At 44.9% G+C, this 23,491-nt stretch overlaps 1 protein-coding gene across 2 annotated transcripts in view; it reads left to right on the forward strand.

The window, feature by feature from the left end:
* Positions 1-23,491, forward strand: part of LOC138580594 (protein-glutamine gamma-glutamyltransferase E-like) — a 149,972-nt gene that overhangs the window by 115,381 nt on the left and 11,100 nt on the right. For both annotated transcript variants that reach the window (XM_069651257.1, XM_069651258.1), the window contains exon 4: positions 13,176-13,309. In XM_069651257.1, coding sequence (XP_069507358.1) covers positions 13,176-13,309 — 134 coding nt within the window. The remainder of the gene's footprint in view (positions 1-13,175; positions 13,310-23,491) is intronic.

The following is a 23,491-nucleotide window of genomic DNA, read 5'->3' on the forward strand; positions in this document are numbered from 1 at the left end:
GTCTATCAACAATGCATAATGTGACCTATTTCATACTAGGTCTGCATATCCCTTGTAGCTCACTACTGCATAATGGAAGTGCTACAACAGACTACTGTCAGCATTTTTAGCACATACTTTGAATACACTATTGGCTTTCAGCGGCTAATGCTGTCATCTAAAGCCCTGATTGGCAAGGCTGCAATTTCGTGTATCACTACATTCCACCCCTATTCAACGTTTGTGCGACAAATGCTGACTAATACCTATCAATATAGTATTTAGTGCAGTGATAAAGACCTTGGGGCTTTGCAAGAGGTTTAAGCAAACTATCTTCTAGCGGTTAGTTAGCGTGGCATGCAAGGTAAAACACTACCTAAACAAAAATGTACACAAAGTGAACAGTGACATATACCCTTGCCAAAACCTGGCCTACACAAAAAAAAATACCTACACCAAGTGAACATGGACATTTACTCTAGCCAAAACATGGCCTACACAAAAATACCTAAATCAATTTTGTATAACTGATTGTCAGTTAAAAAGCAGCATGCAGTTAAAATGTCAAGGCAATCCGGTGTAGTCTAATCTACAATGCACTATTGCATTTATGTATGGTTACCAATTCTAAAACCTGGCAGCCTTTCACTCTAAGGGCCTACCTCCCCCTGATCCCAGGGCATTCAAGCGTAACTGTGGGCTGTGTGACTAGACAATTCCCCCATGTATGTGGAACCCACCCAGAAACCATCTAATTTCGTGAACAAGGTGAACCCATGGGCACCAGGTTATCTAAATAAAAACAATTCTACTAATTTACATCAAAGCATGGCATGTGTTATTCATGCAATCAAAAGCAAGCAATTCAATCCATATGTATGCTGGTAACTGTAGCTCTGCGTGCCAGTGTGTGGAGGATGGTTGCCCCCACCCAGTAAAAAGCCAACACCTGCTGATCAAACAATGTTTGCCATACAATGCATCGTGTGTATTTAGCAGTCTTGTTGACCTGCCCTATGGCAGAAAATATGTCTTCATACCTAAAATTCTGCCATTTTCAGTGGTTGTCAATACTTGTAGCAGTGTTGGGCATATCAATGGGCCCCACTAGGCCAGAAGTTCTATAGCAGAGCTGGCATCAGAACCCATAGTGGCTAGCTTATAGTGCACAGTTTCTATGTCACAAGCATATAAAGCTCCTGCAATTAATGAATCTAGCTCCCTAGCTACGCGCACTCTAGTGATGGGCCATAGAAATGGACTCCATTTGTAGCAGCTTGGTAGTACTAAGGAAACATTGCCTCATGGTAAATCTATGTCTAAGTGTATCACTGTAATTATGGATGTGTGCATTACCAGCCTGCAATTGTGACTTGGAGAATACTCTTCTTCAAGTGGGATATCTACCATATACAATATTAACTTTAGCCACAAACACCATACTACTATCCGGCAGTGGCTGTTTCATCACACCATGGAAAAAATTCATTTAGTCAAGTTATAGTCCATAAAATCTTGGTGAGAACACTCGCTGCAGTTCTTGGTCAGAAAAACATCACATTAGACAAATTAAACAAATGGTATCCATTCAGTGACAAAAGATGCCCGACAATGTGCCAGGCCAGTACACTAGCAATTCCATGTGGATACTCATTTGTAGCGCTTTTCCAAAGAATTATTCCAAATGTCTACAATCAAAAGGTGACTCTTTGCATTAGTGTGCTGGAGACAGCTGTCCCCACAAAAACATGAAACTGGTTGGTTTAACAAAAACCGTGTCACACTCTGTGTTAAAAAATCAAACATCAAGTCAGTCATGGTTTCATTTACCTGCCTTAAGCTGGCTGTAAAAGTATCCAGTGTTTCAAAGATTACCATTTCAAATTAGAGCTCACACACTTGGCAGCATTACTTCAATTAAGAATCTTAACCTACGCACAGGTGACTTTGATGTGCGCACTCATCTTATCTCAAAATAAATTACGCTCCTGCTTGCATAATTCTGCTGCCCCAACAGTTCATAAATCATTTTCCTGCCTACGTGCAATGTAGAATATTTTTTTTTTTTCAAAAAACAAAACATCTCTGGTTAAAGCAATTCAGTTGGAAGAGTAAAACCATTTCGTTTTTTCAGATTCATCTCAACAGTGCATTTAAAAACCATTTTTCAATGTGTTAGCATTCTTGTGGTGCCTGATGTTACAGTCCACAACTCATTGTCCATAGTCCTTTAAACAAGAAAGGGCAAACCATGTCATTTAAGTTATTTCCAGCAACTGAGTCATTTGAATGTGTAGCATCAAATACTTGATAATTAGCCAAGTCTGCATCGTGCCAGTTCAGCAAGAGTTATTACTCTGTTGGACACCTTTCGCAGGTTGCAGCATTGAGTGCGGTGCAGGGCACGTTAAAGTTGACTCGCATATCAGTAACTCGCATACTCTATGAGATCAGTGTCACCCACAAACTGCATACATCTATTTCTGATATTATGAAATGCCTTGTCTTGCTTTTATGCCTAGGCAAAATACAAACAGAAATGTTAGGATGTCATCAAAACTTCAATATCATTATTCTTCATGTTAGGATGTCATCAAAAACTTCAATATCAGCGTTATCCACCCCTTCCCATAATACCACCCCCATCTTCAAAAAGTCTCATCAGGTAACTACACACTTTATCATTGCTACTGCAATTATTTATCACCCTTCTGCATGTTTCTGGGGGCTTATTTACACTCAACCATACGGGGTGTGGCTGCCTAATCACAAACTCATTTGTGCAATGCAATCATAGCTGGTCAATGGTACCTCAGACTGATCTGTGCTTTTACAAAGCCATATAGTAAGTACCCAGGTCGCACAATGCTTTTCTTTTTCACCAAAGCGATCACCAATGCCAGGCGCCAACTTGCTTCCAGTGTCCCATGATCTTGGTTTAGTTTGCCCTGCTGGCATCACTCCATTTTTCAAAGGTAAAGTCTTTCAGTCCAATACCGCTTACAGTTGTACAAGCAGCAGCTTTGTTTATTCTTCATACAGGCAGTGTCTTTCAGGCCTCTGGTTTTTTCACTTGTCATTTTTTCAAAGGGTGTTTGCTGTTTCCTGAACCACCCCTTTGAGTGCGATAGTCTAAGTCAGTTTCTTTTGTTGCTTCAACAAATCATTAATTCTTGCACTAAGCCGTGTGGCTTCTGGATCATGGCTAATGTGCAGTGTTCATGTTGTATTTCAAAGCCCCGCTCTGCATGTTGTCTCTTGCAAAACGGCTAAGCACTTTTTGTCAGTTTTGCTTCCATCTGGAATGCCATAATGTCTTTGTCAGTTACTCCATCCCTGGCAATGTAGCTTGCAGTTTGCCAGATGTGTATTTTCTCTTCTCAAAGCGCCTAGAGGTTTCTTCTCCAGTGCACAGCGCTTTACTTCAGTTCACATCACATGGAGCATTGGAATGCAGCTTGCACAGCAATAGCGTTTCACTTCACATCACATCACATCACATGGGAAATGCGGTTTGCACAGTAATGTCTGTTGGAATGGGCAGCTGTCTTTTCTTGGCCCATTCACAGATGCATAGGTAAATGTTCAGATGTGATGTGCCCGTCTGCCATCCTGCATGAAGCCTTTGTTCCCTACCACAGTTTACTGGGCAAATTCTTTACTTCTGAACAGCTCTCTGTCTTTGCTCCCCCTTCCTCAGGAATGCAGGCATGTTTATCTTTCGTGTGCACCTGGCAGCGCCATGAGCACGCAGCTTATCTCTTTTGCCTATAACTCTTATACTGTGGCGGCTTCAATGGGAAGCACTCGTTCAAGACAGTTCATCCAGATTAACTCTTTCTTGTACTGTTTCTGCTTTTGTTTGCCTTCACGCACCTCGCCCAAAACAGCTTCAAGGCACAAGCTCTGCACACACAGCAAGACTCTTATTTTCAAAAGCGGCACTTTTCTTGTCATCAGATTCTACTCCATGTAATTTTGCAAAATGTCAAAGCGTCTTTTTTTTCTTGTAATGTGCGATCTTTCAAGAGAACTCACAACCCATTAAATCTTTGTGCTATCTTATCACACACAGATGTTTCATTCTGTTGTACCATTGCCAAACTATAACCACTCAGTTCAGTGCATTTAAAAAATAAAAATGCCATATTTAGTGCAGCTCCCTGCACGTTTTCCTGCAAGAGCAACCCACACTCTATTACTTGTGGGCTGTTTAATGTGTCAACAACATTTTTTCACCATGTATCACAGTCAACAGGTTACTATTTCCAAATCATACATCACTTATAAGGCAACAGCACAAATCCATGGCATAGCATGGGATCAAAAATACTCCAGGGGCAACTTAGAAAAATATAAATTGTTTTTCCCCCAAACCATTGCAAACTGATTCTGCAAATTCAAATCAATACACAAGAATCGAAAATCCAAATAACATTCACTCACTTTCCTTTTAAGTGAGTCTCTCACCCATTAAAAGCATGGCACAGCTTAAAATGCAATATAACCATTTTAGTGTGTTTCCTTTAAAACAGAATTCGCCACCACCAGCACATGGAATTTTACAGTTGCCAAAAGAAAAACACAAACCCTTTAGGCTCTCAGCACAGATGTTACTCATTCTCCTAAGCATGGCTCCTCATTATTCAGGAATGCCAACATTCAAAAGCATACATCAAAAAAAACGAACCTTCGCCTCCGAACATTACAGCCCCCACTCGCTAGCACACTGGGGCTGAGTCAATGGTTAAATCACTATTCATAATTTGCATGTCAAATCCCTGCAATTATTTTTTCCCTGCCCTCATGACAGAATAGAGATGAGAACTCCGTCTCACTATGCATTCCAAATTACAACTTTAAACTGGGGAAACCGCATGATAAAATTCTTTTCTAATTGAGCATACATCTTTCTTAACCATTCATCGGAGTGCTTTAAACAAAGCCATTTCCCGCTCGTTTATCGCCTTGTACTCCCTGGCACCAATCCCATGCAATAAGTCAGTCACGACTGATTTACTGAAGGGAGTCTTAACCACACAAGCTATCGGCCACGGCAAGCCGACACAAAATTGCTGCCTTTTGAAGTCTCAGAGCTGCAGTGAGACCATCAAGGAAATGCGACAGCCTGCTCCCCACTCTACACTGTGTTCTCTCACACCATTTGTCATGTCAGCATGGCACTGCTCTTCACAAATCCCACAAAGCTGCCACCAAATGTCTTGATATGGGCAAAATCTTCCTCGGGGCCAGCCCTTTGAGAGCAAAAATACCCAATTCAGCCCAAAATACAGGTTCTATTGTGCTGAGCAGTGATCTCATGCTAGTGACAAATGACACCCTCAAAGTTTTAGCATATTTATTCTAAGCAGTGAATTTCATATACATTTGGGATTCAAGTTAAAGAATATTAAAAAGCATAAACTTAGAACAATGCAAAATATAGTGAAACATGGAACTTAGATAAACATAGAGAAACATAGAGAAATATAGAGAAACATAGAGAAAACATAGAGAAACACAGTCTTACGTCCCTTTAATCAGCACTGGGAGACCTGGGCTTTTCATAGAAAAACAATGCTGGAGGACACCGTGAGAGCCAATTCCGGGCACTTGACTGTACACGAATCAAGTCCACAGGACGATCTCCCCCCGAGTCATGTGTGCATGGATATTTTATAATCTCGTGATGTCAGTCACCATGACGCATAGTTCCAGAACTTTCCCTGTGCAAAAATATGGGCTGGTTCATGGAAAAAACCCAGCTCTCTCTGAGATGCTCCCTGCTCGCTCCTACCCCCTCCCTTGGAGCCCTCTCCGCGAACACTGGAATGTCCTTATCAGTGCCTTCCCAGAGAAAAGCAAGATTAGCTTGGAGCCAGGGCTACCGTTAGTGAGGCTGAATATTCTAAGGGAAGCAGGGATGTATTAACCCCATCTGCAAGCTCTAAAAGGCATGCACTCATAGCTTAGTGTTTATAGCGCTTAAGACTGGCTATCTAAGCGCTATATAGGTGCCATGATGTTCCAAACACTCCAAAAACCTATTAGCTACAGAGCTAGGGACCCTCTCCCTGCCGGTCTATCAACAATGCATAATGTGACCTATTTCATACTAGGCCTGCATATCCCTTGTAGCTCACTACTGCATAATGGAAGTGCTACAACAGACTACTGTCAGCATTTTTAGCACATACTTTGAATACACTATTGGCTTTCAGCGGCTAATGCTGTCATCTAAAGCCCTGATTGGCAAGGCTGCAATTTCGTGTATCACTACAGGCGCACACCCGCTTCCATCCTTGATGCCCGCAGCTCCGACACCTCGTGGCACCTCCCCAGTTCTAGGATGCGGGGTAGTGTTATACCAGGCTCGCGCAGGATTTGACGCCTTAGCTTACCAGATGAACAGCCCTGAATGAGGTGGTTGCGAATCATATCATCAGGGTCATTCCAAGCACAAGGTGCCGCCAGCCTGCGCAGCCGCCCATAAAACACATCCAAAGTCTCGTCATCTTTCTGTCTGGTGTTGCCCATTAGGAACCGTTCGTAATCCACATTGGCCATGGGCAGGAAGTGATTGTGGAGCGCAGTTTTGGCGGCATCAAAAGACCCATCCGCTGGTTGCAAGGACAAGAAGATCTCGTGCACAGCAGGGCCTGCAGAATACAGGAGAGTGGCCAACTTACTGTCGTCACTCGTCTCCATCGTGGCCCTGAAGTACATTTCCAGCCTGTCCATCCACATCTTCCACCTCTGTCCCAGGCTTGATGGCGTGCCCGAGACATCAAACTCTGGCATTGGCTGCAGGGTACCGGGAGGTCTCTGCAATGGTCTTGGTGGAAGGGCAGGCGGGGGTTGGCCTGGAGCAGCAGCCTGCTGTTGGGCCATGGTGGCCGCTGCACCTTGATCCATGGTGTAAAGCGCACAGGCACCCCGTGATGGGGCCGCAACTTGGACACCAAACACAACCAGTACCTTGATGAGGATCCCAGCCCCTAAGGTGATTCAGATGATGTCCAGGTTCGAGGGTTTTCCAGGCAAATGTAGGACCACCAGGTTCCAGACTTCAGCCGGTGTAGGATTGAAGAATCCAAAAATCGAGCAGGGTAGGCCCCAGTGTGCATAGGCCTCCAGGTAGCTCCACCCTTAAACTCAATGAAAAACAGTGAAAATGCAAATGACTTGCCTTTCCACCAGCACGTGTTGCAAGCAGTGACTGTCCGCCACTGGAATCTCCAAAAATTGGGTCCGGATCTCTCACAGATGCTTCGTTATGAAGCCGTGAGTTTCCGAGGCCTTGTAGTCAAAATGGCCGCCGGCCACGCGTGTCTCTCCCCTCTCCGCGGCCAACATTCACGGATGCGCTCACACGCGATCATCTGCGCATCTCGAAAACGTTGCCACCTGTCCCAGGGATCGATCCGACTTCGTCGCCATTGTTAGCGGGCGATCCCGCCGCCCCCGTGAGCCCCCCACACCCCCGTGCACACAGAGACACACGGAGACCGATGCTGTTCGTGTGGGCTCCCCGGTGGCTCTGCTGCCGCCGGGCGACGCCCCTTTATTTATATGGCACGCGACGGAGTGAACGTCACTCCGTCGCGTGCTTGCCCTTAAAGGGGCCACGCCACAAGTGTGGGGTTCTTCACGGGTCACATTACCACCTTTGCTTTTCAACCTTGATATGAGGCTAGATAATGGGGTAAGACTCCCGGCAAAACAGGTCTGCACGCTGGAGGTACGTACTTGGATGAGAAGCAAACTCCTTGATGATCAGTCATATTGTCGAGTCATGACGTTGAACAATCTCCAGAGTTTTCAAAGGTGTAAGAGCAAGCTGTCCAGTTACAAAATGGAGCAGCAAATCTTGAAGGCAAAAATCCACCTTGTCAAATTTGTTAAGGCCAGAACGGCAAGCAAGAGTTGGCCAAAGCATTAAAAGGCCAAAAGCCACAGGTGGAGAAAGTCTACCTGTATAAGGATTCCACGCAATGCATTCTAATGGCAAGTGCAGGTCAGAGTCACACCATCAGGGGGCAATGTCATACCGCAAATCTGTCATTTGCAGTGGACATCCAGCACCATCTCATGGAAATCGAGTGATGTCTCTGGAGATGAGAAGCTCTATGTGAACCAGTACATTCATTGTAACATGTCATTTCAGTTTCACAGTCACTTCCCACTTTGGGCAAACTACCAATCATATTGGGTGTCGTAGCCAATCCTAAAGCAAGACACTGATTTCACTGCTTCACCTCACTATCAGCCTTCTCCATTAGGTGGTGAACAATCCCCCGCATTTTTCTTGAGGTTGAAATGTTTTCCTTTCTTGCCTTCTCTTTGCCAACAGTGGACATAGTGCAACATGTAACAGAAATGCATTCCATTTTACAGTGTGAACGAGAAGGGGCCGACGTGTGTGAGCATCACTTTTTGAAAAGCACTGTAAGCTTATACAAAGTTTTTCGGAGCTCATCTTAGTGAAATTGAATTTGTTGTGCCTGTCACGTTTTATACAACTGTGACCATACATTTAAGCACATATGCAGGGCAGTTTCTAGCCAACCTGATGCCCAGCGCGAAACAACAGAATGTGCCCTCCCACCCCTGACTGGCACATGTCACTCCCAAACTACACGTGTCGTGCGACAAAACCCCTCCTCAATATGAATAAATAATGGCTATATCAATCAAGGTGGTTTCATTACATTGTAATGCAAGTACTTTACAGAAGAATTCTAATGTGAAAACACAGCTGTTGCTGGCCAAGTAATTGTTTTTCTGGCACTTGCTCTTAGAGAAGGCCTTGCCTGAAAGCAGTTCCAAACTGTCCTTACTGGCACACTGCGGTGTGACCAGACTACCGGGGTCTGAGGGCCCACTGGCCCTGTGTTGCAGGTGTTCTGTTCGTACCACCTCTTGTATTTCACAAGGGGCAATACTAGACTATCCATAGGAATTATTTTCTGATGGAAGGTTATCATTCCAAGATGGACAGTTTGGTACACTCTTATTCTACTCTTTCAAAATAACTCTCTGAGAGTGGGACTGGGGACAAATAGCACCAGTATGGGTTCCTGTATGCTTTGCATTAAATCACATGTGTGAATCTCTAAATGCATAACCCATGCATGGCTTGGTGCTCACCTCACTGTTTACAATACTCACCCCAACATTAAAATGTTTGTAATCATAAACCATACATACTCATTTGGACAGCTTAAGTTTTTGAATGCGAGAATAACATGGCTGCAACATCAGCCACTCAAATTGGGTACGAGGGTTCTTTTGATTCTTGTTTATGAGGAATTTTTTGATGAAGGGCAGGGTCTCAGTGTGAGCATTCCCAACCCCCAATACAGAACCATCTTTTGGGAATGTTATCTATAGACAGGATAGTATACCGTACAAGAGACACCCAATGAATAATGCACAGAAAGGCTACACTGAAAGTATTGTACCTCTTGCAAACTTTAGCCTTATAAGATGATGAAGCATTTTAAACAAAACTGCTTTTAATGCATTGCTAAAGGCCCACAGTTCCTCAGCCACTACCTCCTCACCATTACGCAAGACTCAGCGGTTATTTCTGCCAAAATTAGCAGACCCATGCTTTATCTAACAGAGATGGCATTAGCATCTCTTATTAGTGCTGGCCTGCTGCTAGTGAAAATCGTGGTGTGGCAGTGTAGAAAAGGCGTTTGGTCTAGTGGATGTACAATTTGAGGCAAATTATTTCATTGCTTTATGCGTTTAAATGGGGCCACAGTATGGCATGCTCGTCAGAGCCACATACACAAAACATTCCAGTGTGCTATTGTATGGACATTGGACACATCAGACAAAAGCAGGCATTTGTGCTCTTACATACGGGAGTGCCACGTAGACGCCATTAACCAACAGTGTGATGGTTTGTGCAGCGCACAAAACCTTGCTGCACAGATATCACTGCATTGATTTGGCATTTACTACTGTCTGCATGGTGACAAACAATGAACCCTATTTTCCTAATCAAGTTGCCAAGTGACATTGAGTTGCCATCTGGTGTGCGTGCTTGGCAGTGGCTGGCTTGTTTAGACAATTAAAAGACCTTTCATGCTGAGCGGATGCATTTAGTCCATGTCCCAAAGCAGACACTAGAATACTTTTTCAAGACAATGATAGGGATGCACCATGCACCATACGTAACTAAAAAGAACCATACAAAAAAAAAGTTTTGGTGTGTCAAATAAAGAGACATGAAAATAAGGACAATAGTTTAAAACCTTTTCTGTGTGGCATTTTAATCATCTTTGAAGACTGCATAGGTTTGGTCAGCTAACTGATACTTGTGCTGGCCTGATGAATAAAAATGCCCCATGTTCAGTCCTTAACACTGAAATGTTAAGCACATAATGTGCAAAAACAATGGCTTGTTAAGTGAGCATTAATTTATAAATTGCCCAGCTTGAAAGGCTGTCAACAAACAAAGAATGAGGGGCACAGGCTGTGTGACTCCAGAGCATCTCACATGCTGCATTTGGAATATGCATTCCTTTGCTTGCATGTTCCAAATACATCACAGTCATCCACAAGTCGGCAGAAAGCAGCAAGCCGCACATCTCAGAGGAGCAGCCACTGACACAGCAGGTTGCTTAATCTGTTGTCCGGCAAGATCAGAAGCAGCTTTCTCGGTGGGCCCCTTACTGTGCCCCCCCCTCTTGAGCTGTTTAGCTATGCACCCCGGGCTGTCGACTGCTCCACCCGGGCCAAGAAATGGGGCTGTACATATATACACTTGGATGTCCTGTCACTGGAGCTGCTGTTCCAGGCCCAAGAAGCCTGCTGTACTGAAGTGGACTCCCACGCCCCTCTGCATCACAAAACCCCTAGCCTGGCCAGCAGGGTGAAAAGCCCTGGATCAAGGGCACAGGTGTTCTGTCACTGGAGCTGCTGTGTCTGGCCCAGGAGTGCCGCTGTACCGAAGCTGACTGCCACGTTCCTCTGCATTACACAACCCCGACCCTGACCCGCAGGGTGAAAACCGTGGGATCGAAGGCGTGGGTGTCCTGTCACTGGAGCTACTGTTTCTGGCCCACCATACCGAAGCTGACTGCCACCCTCCCTGCATCACAAAACCCCGTCCCTGACCCACAGGGCGAAGCCCGCAGGATCAAGGGCGGGGGTGTTTTGCTCCGACAGGGTGTCCTATGCCTGTCGGGAGCAGACCGCCCTCAGATACCTATGGACTCGTCTGATTGCTAAGTCTTTATTAACTCAGAGAGCACAGGGAACTCGAGAAGTGAGCACTGCTACTGCCTATGATGTACCAAAGGAGTCCCCCTGTCTGCCCTGCCTGAGGACACAGAGAGACCACTTGGAAGAAAAGAATCAGTGGAGGTTTAGCCGTGACTGTGCGCATGTATACTGAGAGCCTAAACATGTGAGAGCAGAGCAGGGGGAACTCCTACGCTCGTACGTTTTTATTGCTTTATTGTGGTGGCACTAAATTGAAAGATAAGTTGTGCCTCTTTTTGTCTCAAAAGCTTTACTGGGTCACCACGTCTCTCATTCTACACTAGCCATTTTAGGCCATAGCATCTAATTTTAGACAAATCATTTTATGTGTGTTCTGAATTCCAATGTGTAGCCAGAGGATACCTTTCATTCTGCATTTCGAGGACCTGTAAATGTTCATTTATCCTCATTTTTAGCTGACATTTAGTACTGCCAATATATATCTTGGCACATATACATTTGATGGCATAGATCACAAAAGTACTTATCTCTTTTATCACCAAAATATTGTTAAATGCATCTGAGAATTTGTTACCATTTTCAGTGAATTTGCAATAGTTATAATTGCCACATTTATAAAATCCTGTTGGTTTGGTCGTTAGTCATTGTGTCACTGAAAATTGTTTGCTAGATTTATGCAGAACGTTTGGGGCATTGTATTGCCTATTGTGGGAACCTTTCTGTATACAACTTTCAGAAATGCATCTAGAAATTCACCAAGATCTTGATCTAACATCAGAATGTTCCAATGTTTTTTTCAGTAGGTCATATATCAAGTCACTATGTGTCGAATAGGTAGTGATGAATCTACATATGTCTCGACTGTTGTCTGTATGTATTTTCGGAACCAATAATTCCTGTTTAGGTCTTTGTGTTGCGTCGTTCAGAGCTTGTGAGATGACAGTTTCAGAGTATCCTCCTTCTCTGAATTGATTAACAAAGTCACTTTGTTTTTCGAAAGAGTCAATTGAACTGCAATTTCCTTTCGCCCTTATGAACTCTCCGTAGGGGAGATTACGCCCAATAATTTTCAAATGGAAACTATCTGCACAGAAAGTAGTGTTAGCTTCTGTATGTTTGCGATAGGTCTGAGTTGCAACATAGTTATTTTTTGGGGGTGATTAATGATCTGTTATATCACATTTTCCATAGATAAATATTTCTTGTCATTGCCATGAAGAAGCTCCTTAGCCTCCACTGAAGCAACGTTTGGTGCTATGCGAAACACTTGTTGATTTGTTGGATGAATATGTATTTGGATTAAATGGTTGTCCAAGTGGATGAAATAAATTAAAGAAAGGAGAACGCTACCTCCAGTGACATGTGTGTTTGTGTTTGGGTCAAAATGGACACTTACCATCTGTATGATTAATCTCATCTGAGTTTCACGAAAGACTAGTAGACGTCCAAATCTCAGACTTATGTGTGTCGCGCAATAGAGGTTTTAGTGATAGAGTTGCATTTTAAATGTGTTCACTACCTTTAATATTACCATTAACCTTCCTCCACTCCGCAACCACATATTTCCACTTGGGACTGGTTGGTGCTTCATAGGAGCAGCAAGGATAGCTGAGTGGCAACACGTTTGTCTTGGACGCAAGACAACACAGAGCAACACAGGTTTGAATTCTGGTTCCTGCGCATAGGGACTGCTCTGTGGTATTAAGTGCATTATAAAAGATTGATTAATAGGAATGGTAAGACTGTATCCCCCTTGTGTTGGGCTCTGGAACAATTTCCTCAATAATGCTATGTAATCAGTTCCATGAATAATGCCCATTTACTCGTTATACATTGAAGCTGGAGGCCCCTCTCCAGTGACACTGGATGGCATTAATTCTGCATGAAAGTGTAGAGGGGGAAGTGCTGTGAGCACTGCATTAAACAAAGTAATCTGGTGGTCTTTCTCATTGCAGATATCCGAGACGGCCATGGTGAACAAGACGTTGACTGTAGAGGTATCCTTCACCAACCCGCTGCACAAAGAAGTGACAGACTGTGTGCTGACTGCAGAGGGCAGTGGTCTCATCAGAGACAACGTGTCTATGAAGTAAGTAGAATAGGGGCCCTGCACTCATTCAGATCCTACCCTTAGCATGTCCACATCACATTCATCAAGAGAGCACTGAAATCCCCTTTTCATGTGGACGGTCTCTCAGCTGGAGTGCATAGACCTCCCTCCAAGCAGAGCACTCTAAATGAGGATCAGTTTCATCCAACTGGCTTTGCTTTTGTGACAGTCCCAGGAAAATCACCGGATATTTAAAATCACTCAGAGCCTCGTTTCCGCAGTGTGAGTTCCTGAGCGGAGCTCTCCCTTCGTTGTTTATGACAATCTGTGATGTTGTTACTACCAGTGACAACTTTGGTTGCTGTCATTTCAATTCTGAACCCCTGCACAAGTATTTCAGAAAGAAAATATCAAATCCCATTGGCCCTCGTCTCCCTGAAATGCAGACAGCTGGCCTCGGAGGTGGGATAGTGGATTTGAATAGCTATTTGGCATATGTTGACCAGAGGTTCACATGTTTTCCTAGCATTGCCGTTACAGTTGAAAATAGCTTAAATGTATAACTTGAATTCAAATTGATGCTCGCTGATAGCTTGTTAATGTCTGGGTTAAAGTGTCCGTCCCATGCAGTAGAATCTGATCCTAAAATGAGAGAACTAAAGACATGTGGGTATTTAATAGATTTGGAATTCTATCCATGAATAAATACACACTTTAGGCAACTATTGTAAAACGTCAGATGAACACCTCATCTATTCCTTAATACTGGCTATTCAGAGAATTCCTCTGTCCTCTCTTGTGGGTGTTTGAGTACACTTATGGATTTGAAATCCATAAACCCAGTTGCCTTCTTTGGGTCGAGTGTCCAACCTTAAAACATTTTTTTTTAAATGCTGCTAGTATTCTGCGTTGAATTTTTGCGTTTGTAGGGTTTTGAGGGTTCGCTGAGCTTAAATTGTTAACTGCCATGGGTCCCCTACCAGTGCCAAGGCCTTTTTTGGTGATTTTGGTATATCGCCATACAATGCCTTCTAACGTTTTCTCTTTCATTCATCTCATCCTTGGGATTACCTCCCTGTTGTCCTTGGCACTTAAGGGTTAATGTCCAACTCTGAATACAATTGTGTATTCTTTTGGAAAGGATGCAGTCAGGTCATTAATACTTTAATTAAACAGTGTATCGCCTGACAATGTGACCCCATGGTGTTCTGTCTCAAGCCTAGAGAAATGTCACTGATCCAAGCCGGGAAAATGTCACACTGCTTTTCTGTGGTATATCAATGGTTTTAGGTTGAAGAACCACTACTAAACTGTTGTGGATGTTGTGTTATCCAGGCCCTCTATGCAACAGTTGCATACTCGTGAGAGGGGGTGACAGTTTCTAGGTTGCAATCACGTCATCAATGTGTGTTTCCAAATATTTTAATATCAAAGCAGACAGCCAGACTTGAGAAATCAAATATGTTATTATTTTAATGTGTATCTTCCTCTAACTCAGTGCTGCACTGTAAGAGATGGAAAGGTTTCACAGCCACACACAGGCAAGTTCTTTTCAGAAGCACCCGCAACGGTGGAGCAGTAACTGTGATGTGTCTATAAAAAAGTGAGCTATCGCCAAAATACTGACCGCACACCTATTAATAGTAATGGTGGAATAAGTACTGTCCGCTTGCTCTGAGCAGATCATTCGAAACCTTGCCAGTCAATGAGCTAGAAGCGAACTTGACAGAATTCCCTGTGCCAGGGAACGCGTTGGTCCTCCTAAAATGATTCCACAATTCTGCTATGAAAAAGTGGTACACTCATGCCCTCCTAAAAACCATCAACGCTAAAACCAAACCCTCTGACTCCTTGGAACGCCCTCGAGCATATATCTCCAACAAATGCTGAATCACAGTTCTGTAGAAAGGGTGCCTCAAAAACCATGACCCCGTAGACCTCACCAAACTCATATCTCTCAGTTCCAACTTTGAGATTCTGATTACCGAAGCCAAGCCTCTAACATGAGCAAAGCCCTCTTCAAAGTAGTAAAGCATTGTACCACGCCCTCACCCAATCCCAAGGTGCCAGCAACTAAGGACACATGCAATGGAATGAACAAAATCTGACCGATCATCGAATCAAACTCCTACAGTGTTAACCCCCTCTTGAAGCCCTGCATACACACTGCCTTTCTGGACTAAATTGTTGCTGCTCTCATCGCCTCCCCAGACTTCCCAAAAACATTTGCCTCCCTCAGACATGTCTCCTATCATGCTTGCATCCATTATTAAACAATTGACAGGCCCAGCGCTCAACACATTCCTCAGAATCTTTGCCTCCTCCACTCAAGGGTCATTCCCAGACTGCCTCAATATAGGTCACATTTGACCTCTTCTGAAAAGCCTGACCCTAGATCCAGATGATGTTCCCAAACTTCCAGCCCATTATGAACCTCCCGATTATTGGCAAAATCTTGGAAAAAGTAGTCGATACACAACTACTTGCCAACTAATACAGCTGGTCGACAATGCCCTCAACATCCTTGACAATGGCCACCCCTGCCTCCTGGTTCTACTGGACCTCTCGCTGCTTTTGACCAGTAGACAACCAGGCGCTTACAGACACCCTACATTGGCGCATGGGGATCAGAAATCTTGTGCTAGGCTGGTTCAAGTTCTACCTGGCCAAATGCAAGCAGTTTGTTCAGGTGGACGCCTCTAGATTGCCAATGCTACCCGTCACCTGTTGAGTCCCGCAGGGTTCCATCCTCTATCCAGTGATCTTCAATTTATACAAGGAGCCACTCCAAGCCCTCCTAGCCACACAAAACATCCACATCCAACAATACACTGACAACACACAGCTATACCTCAAGATCAACTCCACCAAGGACATCCAAAGGTTCAAATCCTGCCTCGGTGATCGAGTGATGGAAGTCCAGTGCATACTTGAAGCTCAAACCCTTCATGACCGAATTCCTACTCCTCACCAAGAACACAGAACACCCAGACATACAGACCTGGCTATCAACCATACTCTCTTAGGGCTTCACCCTCGAGCTCCTCTCCTGTGCCAAGTCCCTTGGGTTCCACATCACTTTTCCTTCAAGACACACATAGCTAAGAAAACTCAGACAGCGTGGTATCAGCTCTCCTTCCTTCAAAAATTCAAGCTCTTCCTCCTTCCAGACAGCTTTAGATACACCATTCAAGCACTGGTCCTATCCCACCTGGATGGGGGCAATGCACTCCTCGAAGGCCTACCTTCCTCATCCCTTGTGCCCCTGGGATGTGTCCTAAAAGTGGCTGCATGCCTCATCAAGGGTCTACACAGATACAACCACATCACCCCGGCTCTCATTGACCTTCACTGGCTCTCACTCCATGCACAAAAGTTTTGCTGCTTCATCTATAAGGCAGTCGCCCTCAAGTAACCCATCTCCCTCATGGATAAACTCTGCATCTCTGGCGGTCAGTGCACCACCAGAAGCCAGGACACCTGCAGACTTTAAATCTGCCTACTCGTGACTCCTTTGTAGATGATACCTGCAGTATTCGACAGTATCCTGGCTTGGAGAAGAAGCCAGTGTAGTCTGTGTAGGACTGCTGTTATTCAGTCAAATGTCCACCCCCCGCACATAATAAGGCATGCTGAGGTGTGGTGCACTGATTGTAAAGCAGCCAGGTGAGTGGATGGGAGCCCTGGCAGGAGGATTCTTTCCCCATTGATGTGTGAAGCCAGAAGGGCCTAGAATGCAGCCTGGAAGTGCTGCAGCAGATTGAACAGCTTGACGTTATGAAGGGTGGAGATTTGGAGCTAGGAAATGTGTGCCTTCTTGGCTATGTGTTTCTGGAAGGACAGGGTCTTGTTGATGGTGAAGTGTAAGTATTTAGCTGAATCTGAGAATTGCAGGTCAAATCCTTCTACGTACATAGCATTGAGCCATGGCTGGACAAGTTGTGGTTATTTGGGGGAACACATGAGTACGAATTTGGTCTTAGAGGGGTTAGATTTGAGGTGGACAGTCACTATCTAGGACTGTATGATGCATCACATAGATGACTGATGTCCTTTGGGCATTTTGCTCTCATATATAACTGAGTGTCATCTGCGTATTGGTGGATGACTATATGGGGATCTTAGAGGAGGGTGCCCAGAGGCTCCATTTAAAACTTGAAGAGGCTCTTTGAGAGGATGGACCCTTGAGGGACTCGTCATGAGACCGGGAGTCCACTAGAATGCAACATGTTAATTTGGACTGCATGTTGTCTGCCCAAGAGTTAGGAGGTAAACCAATTCAGGACACTGTCAGTGAATCCCATCCTGTTGGCAAGGAGAGAGAGAGGAGTATGTAGTCATTGACTCTGTCAAATGAACCCGAGAGGTCAACGAGAATGAGGGGCATGTGTTGCCTTCATCCGTTAATTCAACGGCATCATCCACAACCTGAATTCTGGCGCCTTGATGCTGCACTTGGGGCAAAACCCCCGACTGATCAGTTCCATGTAATATGTTTGAATATTGAAGTCTGCACACCAAAATGACCTGTTCTTTGGGCCAATTTGGTGCAGCCCTCAACATTCATCATATATCGCTTTTTGGGGGGTTCACTCCCCCAACGTTCCCATTTCACCCAATCCCCGGCCCTCTCACTCAAAATGGGGGGTTTCAACGCTGAAACTGACTTTGCTCCTCCCTCTCTTTCCGGCAAATACATCACCCTAAAACCCCCTCTGATCACAGACACACACACATGCTAACGGACACACACCTACATACTCACTAACTGGTCCCTCCCTTCCATGACACATACACTCCTCCTGGAATTCCCCTCAAACACCCTTACACATAACTTATCCCCCACTCCCACAATGCTATATTCTCCCTCAACATACACACAGACACACAAACACACACACTTACCTCAATTCGAAAAGTGTCTTCCGTCTTTTGGTCTGGCTCTGCCTGTCAGCCCCTGCTTGCACTAATCTGCAGCAGGGGCGTGGCAGTTTGATTTAGAAAGAACCCTCTGAGATGCTTCAAAGAGGACTTTCTAAATCATTTTGTTTTTTTCTAGAAAAATAAAGAGTGATCTTGCCTCTATACTGAGTGATCACCAGGTAGGGAAGGAGAGCTTCTGTGGGGACGGTCTTAAGGATGGATGCTGGGAGGATGTCATCTGTATACAATATGGCTTTTAGGGTGCCCAGGGTTTCTACCAGGTCCTCTGTCAAATGTGTCTTATGCGCTGGCAAATCCTGCTGATTTTGTTGATGAAGAAGGTGTTGATGGCAGTTGATTTTTCGATGGAGTGTGGAATGGCAGGGCTGGGTAGCGGGTTGACGCACTGCTTGACCGCTTTGAAGAGGGCTCTGTTTTTGTTGTCTGCTTCTGCTATGGTATTATAATAGTAGGAGGCCTTGGCTGTGCTGATTAGTTGCTGGTGGGTTGCTCAGAGTTCCTTGATGAGCGCCAGGTTGGATGCAGTCCTGGAGCAGCACCAGGTTTTCCCATGTTTCCTGGTGACTCTTTTGCTGAGGTTGAGTTCTTGCATGTACCAGAATGCTGGTGGTTTCGGTTTGCAGATGCATTGTTTCAGAAGTGTGCATTGGTTAATGGAGGCTGAGAGGGTAGTGTTGAGTGCTTCCAGTAGAGAGTTGCCATTTGATTGGGGTGTTCGGTCCATGTAAGGTGCAGGATGGCGAGGTCTTCTGTGAGCGCTTCCAGTACTTGAAGGAAGCTGAGCTCGCGTCTGTCTCACCTGATCAGGAGGCAGGCTGCAAGGGCTAGTTTGCCCGGATCTGGGTGTTAATCACGGCTCCCTGTTGCTGTATTAGGAAGCCCCGGCTGGGGACCAGCAGAGGGACCGGCCCCTGTGACCTGAGCTGCAGGTGATTTGAAAACCATGCCCTCGATTGCTCACCAACTGCAAAGGGAAGAGGCTGAAGGTCTGCTTAACTAGGGGAAGAGGCAAGGGAAACAGGAAGGCGCCACAAATGTAAGACCATTGACAGGTGGGTGGGGCTTAGGGTAGGTGACCTAGATCCACTTGCACCTGTTCACCAACTGGAAAGGAAAGAGGCTGGAGGGCTGCTTAAGAAGAGGCAAAAAGTGTTAAAACAGGAAGGCAGCACCAGTTTAAGGTGATTAAAAGGTGGAGGGGATTTAGGCCAGGTGACCGAGATCCACTTACACCTGTTTACCAACTGCAAAGGAAAGAGGCTGGAGGGCTGCTTAAGTAGGGAACAAGGGCAGGAAAACAGGAAGGCGCCAACAGTTTAAGGTGATTGACAAGTGGGTGTGGCTTAGGCCAGGGGACCTAGATCCACTTGCACCTGCTCACCAACTGCACTGAAAGCTCTTCCTCTTCACCTTACTACACTACTCTTACTTTCAGGCTTTAGAACACAGAGTCAGTATGCAAGTAAACCACCTTCCTCTTCTACCACTTTGGCTCCCACAATCAGCAACTCCCAGTAATGGCAACAATGGAAACTTAGAATGCACCCATGACCTCTGCACCCCTGCCACTGTGCACTCTGACTCTACCACGTTAAACTAAACAATAAAGAGAGGGGGGATTGTCCTCATGGTCAACAAGGCTAATAACTCCACCCCACCATCAGCCTTGCTACGTCTTCCCATTATCTTTGAGTTCACTGACAGTGAGCTGCTCCCTCCTTCAATCATCACTATTATCTTTACCTATAAGCCACTTGGTCCCCTCACTGCCTTCTTCTGTGATCAAGACGTTCTGTTAGACTCCTCTCAACCATAAATCCCCATTGCTCTAATGGGAGACCACACTTTAAATCCCTGTATCCCTCGAATCTAAGCATGGATAACACTGAAGGACCACCACTTTAAAATTATCATGTGACTGCACCTCTGCCGATGGCTCAAGTCCACACCTATCCACTTCTTAAGGGTCCTCCTTGAATGTGTCTCTACCTCGAACACTTCCAAGTCCAATTACTTCCCTCACCTTACTGTTTCTCTTCTCTCTGACCCCTCAAACTCTCCTCTACATGCTGGCCCCTTAGGGCCTTTTCACTGTATCCTATAACCTTGCAGCTAACAACATTTCCCTTTGCTACTCTTCTAAAACCTTTATGATTCACAGTACCTACGCAGCTTACTCTCCCGCCCTGCTCCTACCCATTCTGACCCCTTTCATTCACCATTACTTGTTTGAGATTCCCCCCCGCCGCCCATCTCACCTACTGAACTGACACTCACCCTACCGACAGTCACTCCTTCATGTGCTCCTGTGGACCCCTTTGTTTGACAAATTATCAAAGGGCTTTCACCAATAATATGGTCTTATCTCATCCACCTTCAAATGTCCCCCTTTACTTGAACCTTTCCAGTAGGTTTTATGGTGGCAACAGTACTACCTATGCCTTACCCCACCACTTAAAATCTCTCCCACTGAAATTAAGAATGCCATCCAAATCCAATAGTTCAAGTAAACACTCAAGCTACTCTTCTTACCCCTTGAAGACACCCCCACCCAGTCTAGCAAGATGATCCCTCCATACCACCACCACACTTACTGTCATCCTCTTGTAAACAGCCCTCAACAGCTGCCTGAACATATATCTTTAACCTGGTTCATTTTTCATTCCAACCCCAATCACCATTTGGTCATGTGCTGAAGATCCACAGTGAAAATTGATGTAATGATGCATTTGTCTACAGGAATGTTCATTATTGTGTGTAAGTACTCAGTGTTCTGTTCAAAAGACCATGGGGTCATTATGAGTTTGGTTGTTTCTGGGTTTTGAATCTGCCTAGATACCACCAAACTGTATTTCCATTACCGCCATTTGGTCCGGCGCAACTACCGCCCGAATTCCAAGTGGCGTTGGCGGTGTAACTCCATATTTTTTCAGAGTACGCAGGACTCAATGGGGCTTTTTTGGCAGAATTACCATTGTGGAAATTCTTCCACAGTAATTCTGTCAAAAATGGGGCGATAGTCAGCAGATTTACCTCCAGATCATGGCTGGAGGTGAATCCTCCAATGTTCCGCCCACCTCATAGTTGGCCTGTGCAGAAATGCAGCAGTATATGGTAATACTACCACATTTATCCCGCACCGCCCAACTTATAATGTAACCAACACCCTGCTTTCAATATGTTGCATATCTTCCTATACTGTAGCTTCCTTTTTGGAACAATATTTCAAGAAACCAGCTCACGTGTGACTACCCTTACCTGATGTGATGGTTAAAAGAACTACTAGGCCTCAGTGGAAAACACATGGTGTGTTCATGTTAAGATGGAAAGTTGCACGCTGTGGCATCCCTTGAAAACCCCGTATCTTCCATTGCCTGCTCACTATATGAAAGTGCCTACTATTTGTATGCACTGGTCAAGTATTCTGTTGCTCTGCACATCCACGAATAGATCCTTTCTCAATAGTCCAAAGAACTGGGTTTGCAGGAAGTAAAGTTCGCACAATGACTGTCTGGGCCAGATGCCAGGGGAGCATGCCAGCCACCGCCATACAGTGAATAGACTCAAAGTAGCTGCACCACGTGCCCTCAATCACAGAGACCTAGAACACTTAGAGGCCGTTGGGCTCACCCTATGTTTTTAAGAGTAAGGTAAAGTGTGTTTGTAATGTTAATGTTTCGAAATAATACAGCTAACGTTCTGTTCGAAGCATGAGTTAATTTCCGTTGTGGGCCTACACAGTCGACTTTCTTTTTTTTTTTTATCACGTGTTTACGTTTAACCAAACTAACATATTTATTTAAATAGAGTAATAGACCATTCTGTGGGGTATCTGGGTTTCAGTTTTTGAGCCAAAATCAAATGCTTGCATTTGGACGCTTCAACAGCCTTCTTAGTGGGTGGTCTTCCCATACCTCCCTATACCGATGCCCCCAATGCCCTGCACGCCATCAGCCTCTCCCTTCTTCACCCCCAATTCTCCTCATGCCCAATTTGCTTACCTGTGCCCATAGTCCAGTCTGCCCTTTTCATCCCAGCATTAAAGGAGGGACTTCCTGTGAGCGCCGTGGCTCAACTCCATACCCCAGCTCCCTCAAAACACTCTTTCCAGGCACCCACGCACCCACGTCCTTCCCCCATGCCCCCTCTCCTTCTGCCACAGATAGTACCCAGTGCCCTTTCTCTTACCTGTCTCACCAATGCAGTCTGCATTTTCTTTTTTTTTTTTTTTTTTTATTTTTATTGGCTTATACAAAACCTTTAAAAAAAAAAAGAAAAAAGAAACAAGTCATCCATTTCCACGTTCAGAAACATACATGAGATCACGTTTCAAGATACAGTCAAGAGAAAGCAGGAGTCCACAGCAAAGGCCAAGGGCGCCTTGACATATGACACCGGTTGAGCTTTATTTGATTACAAGCCGGACGAGCCTGTACCGTCAACCTTCCTCTTCGGTATCCACCGAATCAAGGAACCCTTCAATTTCCTGCAAAAACACGGTTAGCGCCCTTGTCAGTTTTGTGTTGGAACCAGAGAACATCAGCTGCCACCATTCTTCTGCATTCCTTACTGCATGCTCAGAAACTATTTGTCCCAGATGTTTAGTTCTTTGTGATTTAAAGAATGGGCAGAATAAGACAAGGTGCTTGAGTGATTCATCGCAGATTTTGCAATACCTACATACGGTGTTCGAAGCAACTTTTCCTATCCAGTTCTTTGTCCGATCTCTAGTTCTGAATAGGTTTAGGCGAAATCTCATGTATGTGGCCCTTTTTGCGTTGTCCGGGAACAAAACTACATAGTTTTGTAGTATGTTAAATGCTCGTGCCTCAGCTGGGGCATCCTTCATTGCTTTAGTCATTCTTCTGTCTTCACTAGTTTGAATCCAATCTGCTTCCCAGATCTTCTTCTTCACCAGGTCTGGATTGGCCTGAAGAGTTTTAATATTCGTTCCATGGGTGGTTAACAGTTCTTGGCATCTTTTGTACCACAAGGCTAGAAGACAGTCTGACTTGGCATTGCCAGGATTGCTTAGTATTTTAAATTGAGGTGCTGTTACAGGCATCACAGTTTTCCTGAATAGGGCCAAGGTGTTCCACGTGATCCGGGCTTCAAGCGAGATCATGCCCAACTCGTAGCGTAAGCAGGATGTGGGGGTGCTATTCGGAAGATGTAGAATTTTTACCCAAAAAATGTGTTCTAGGGTTGACCAGAATTCAGCCGAGCATCCAAAGGCATTCTCTGCACCATATATCAAGGCTGGAACAGCCCTCTGCT

The sequence above is a fragment of the Ambystoma mexicanum genome, chromosome 3p, assembly GCF_040938575.1.
Source record: "Ambystoma mexicanum isolate Mex_15411 chromosome 3p, UKY_AmexF1_1, whole genome shotgun sequence".
Lineage (NCBI taxonomy): Eukaryota > Metazoa > Chordata > Amphibia > Caudata > Ambystomatidae > Ambystoma > Ambystoma mexicanum.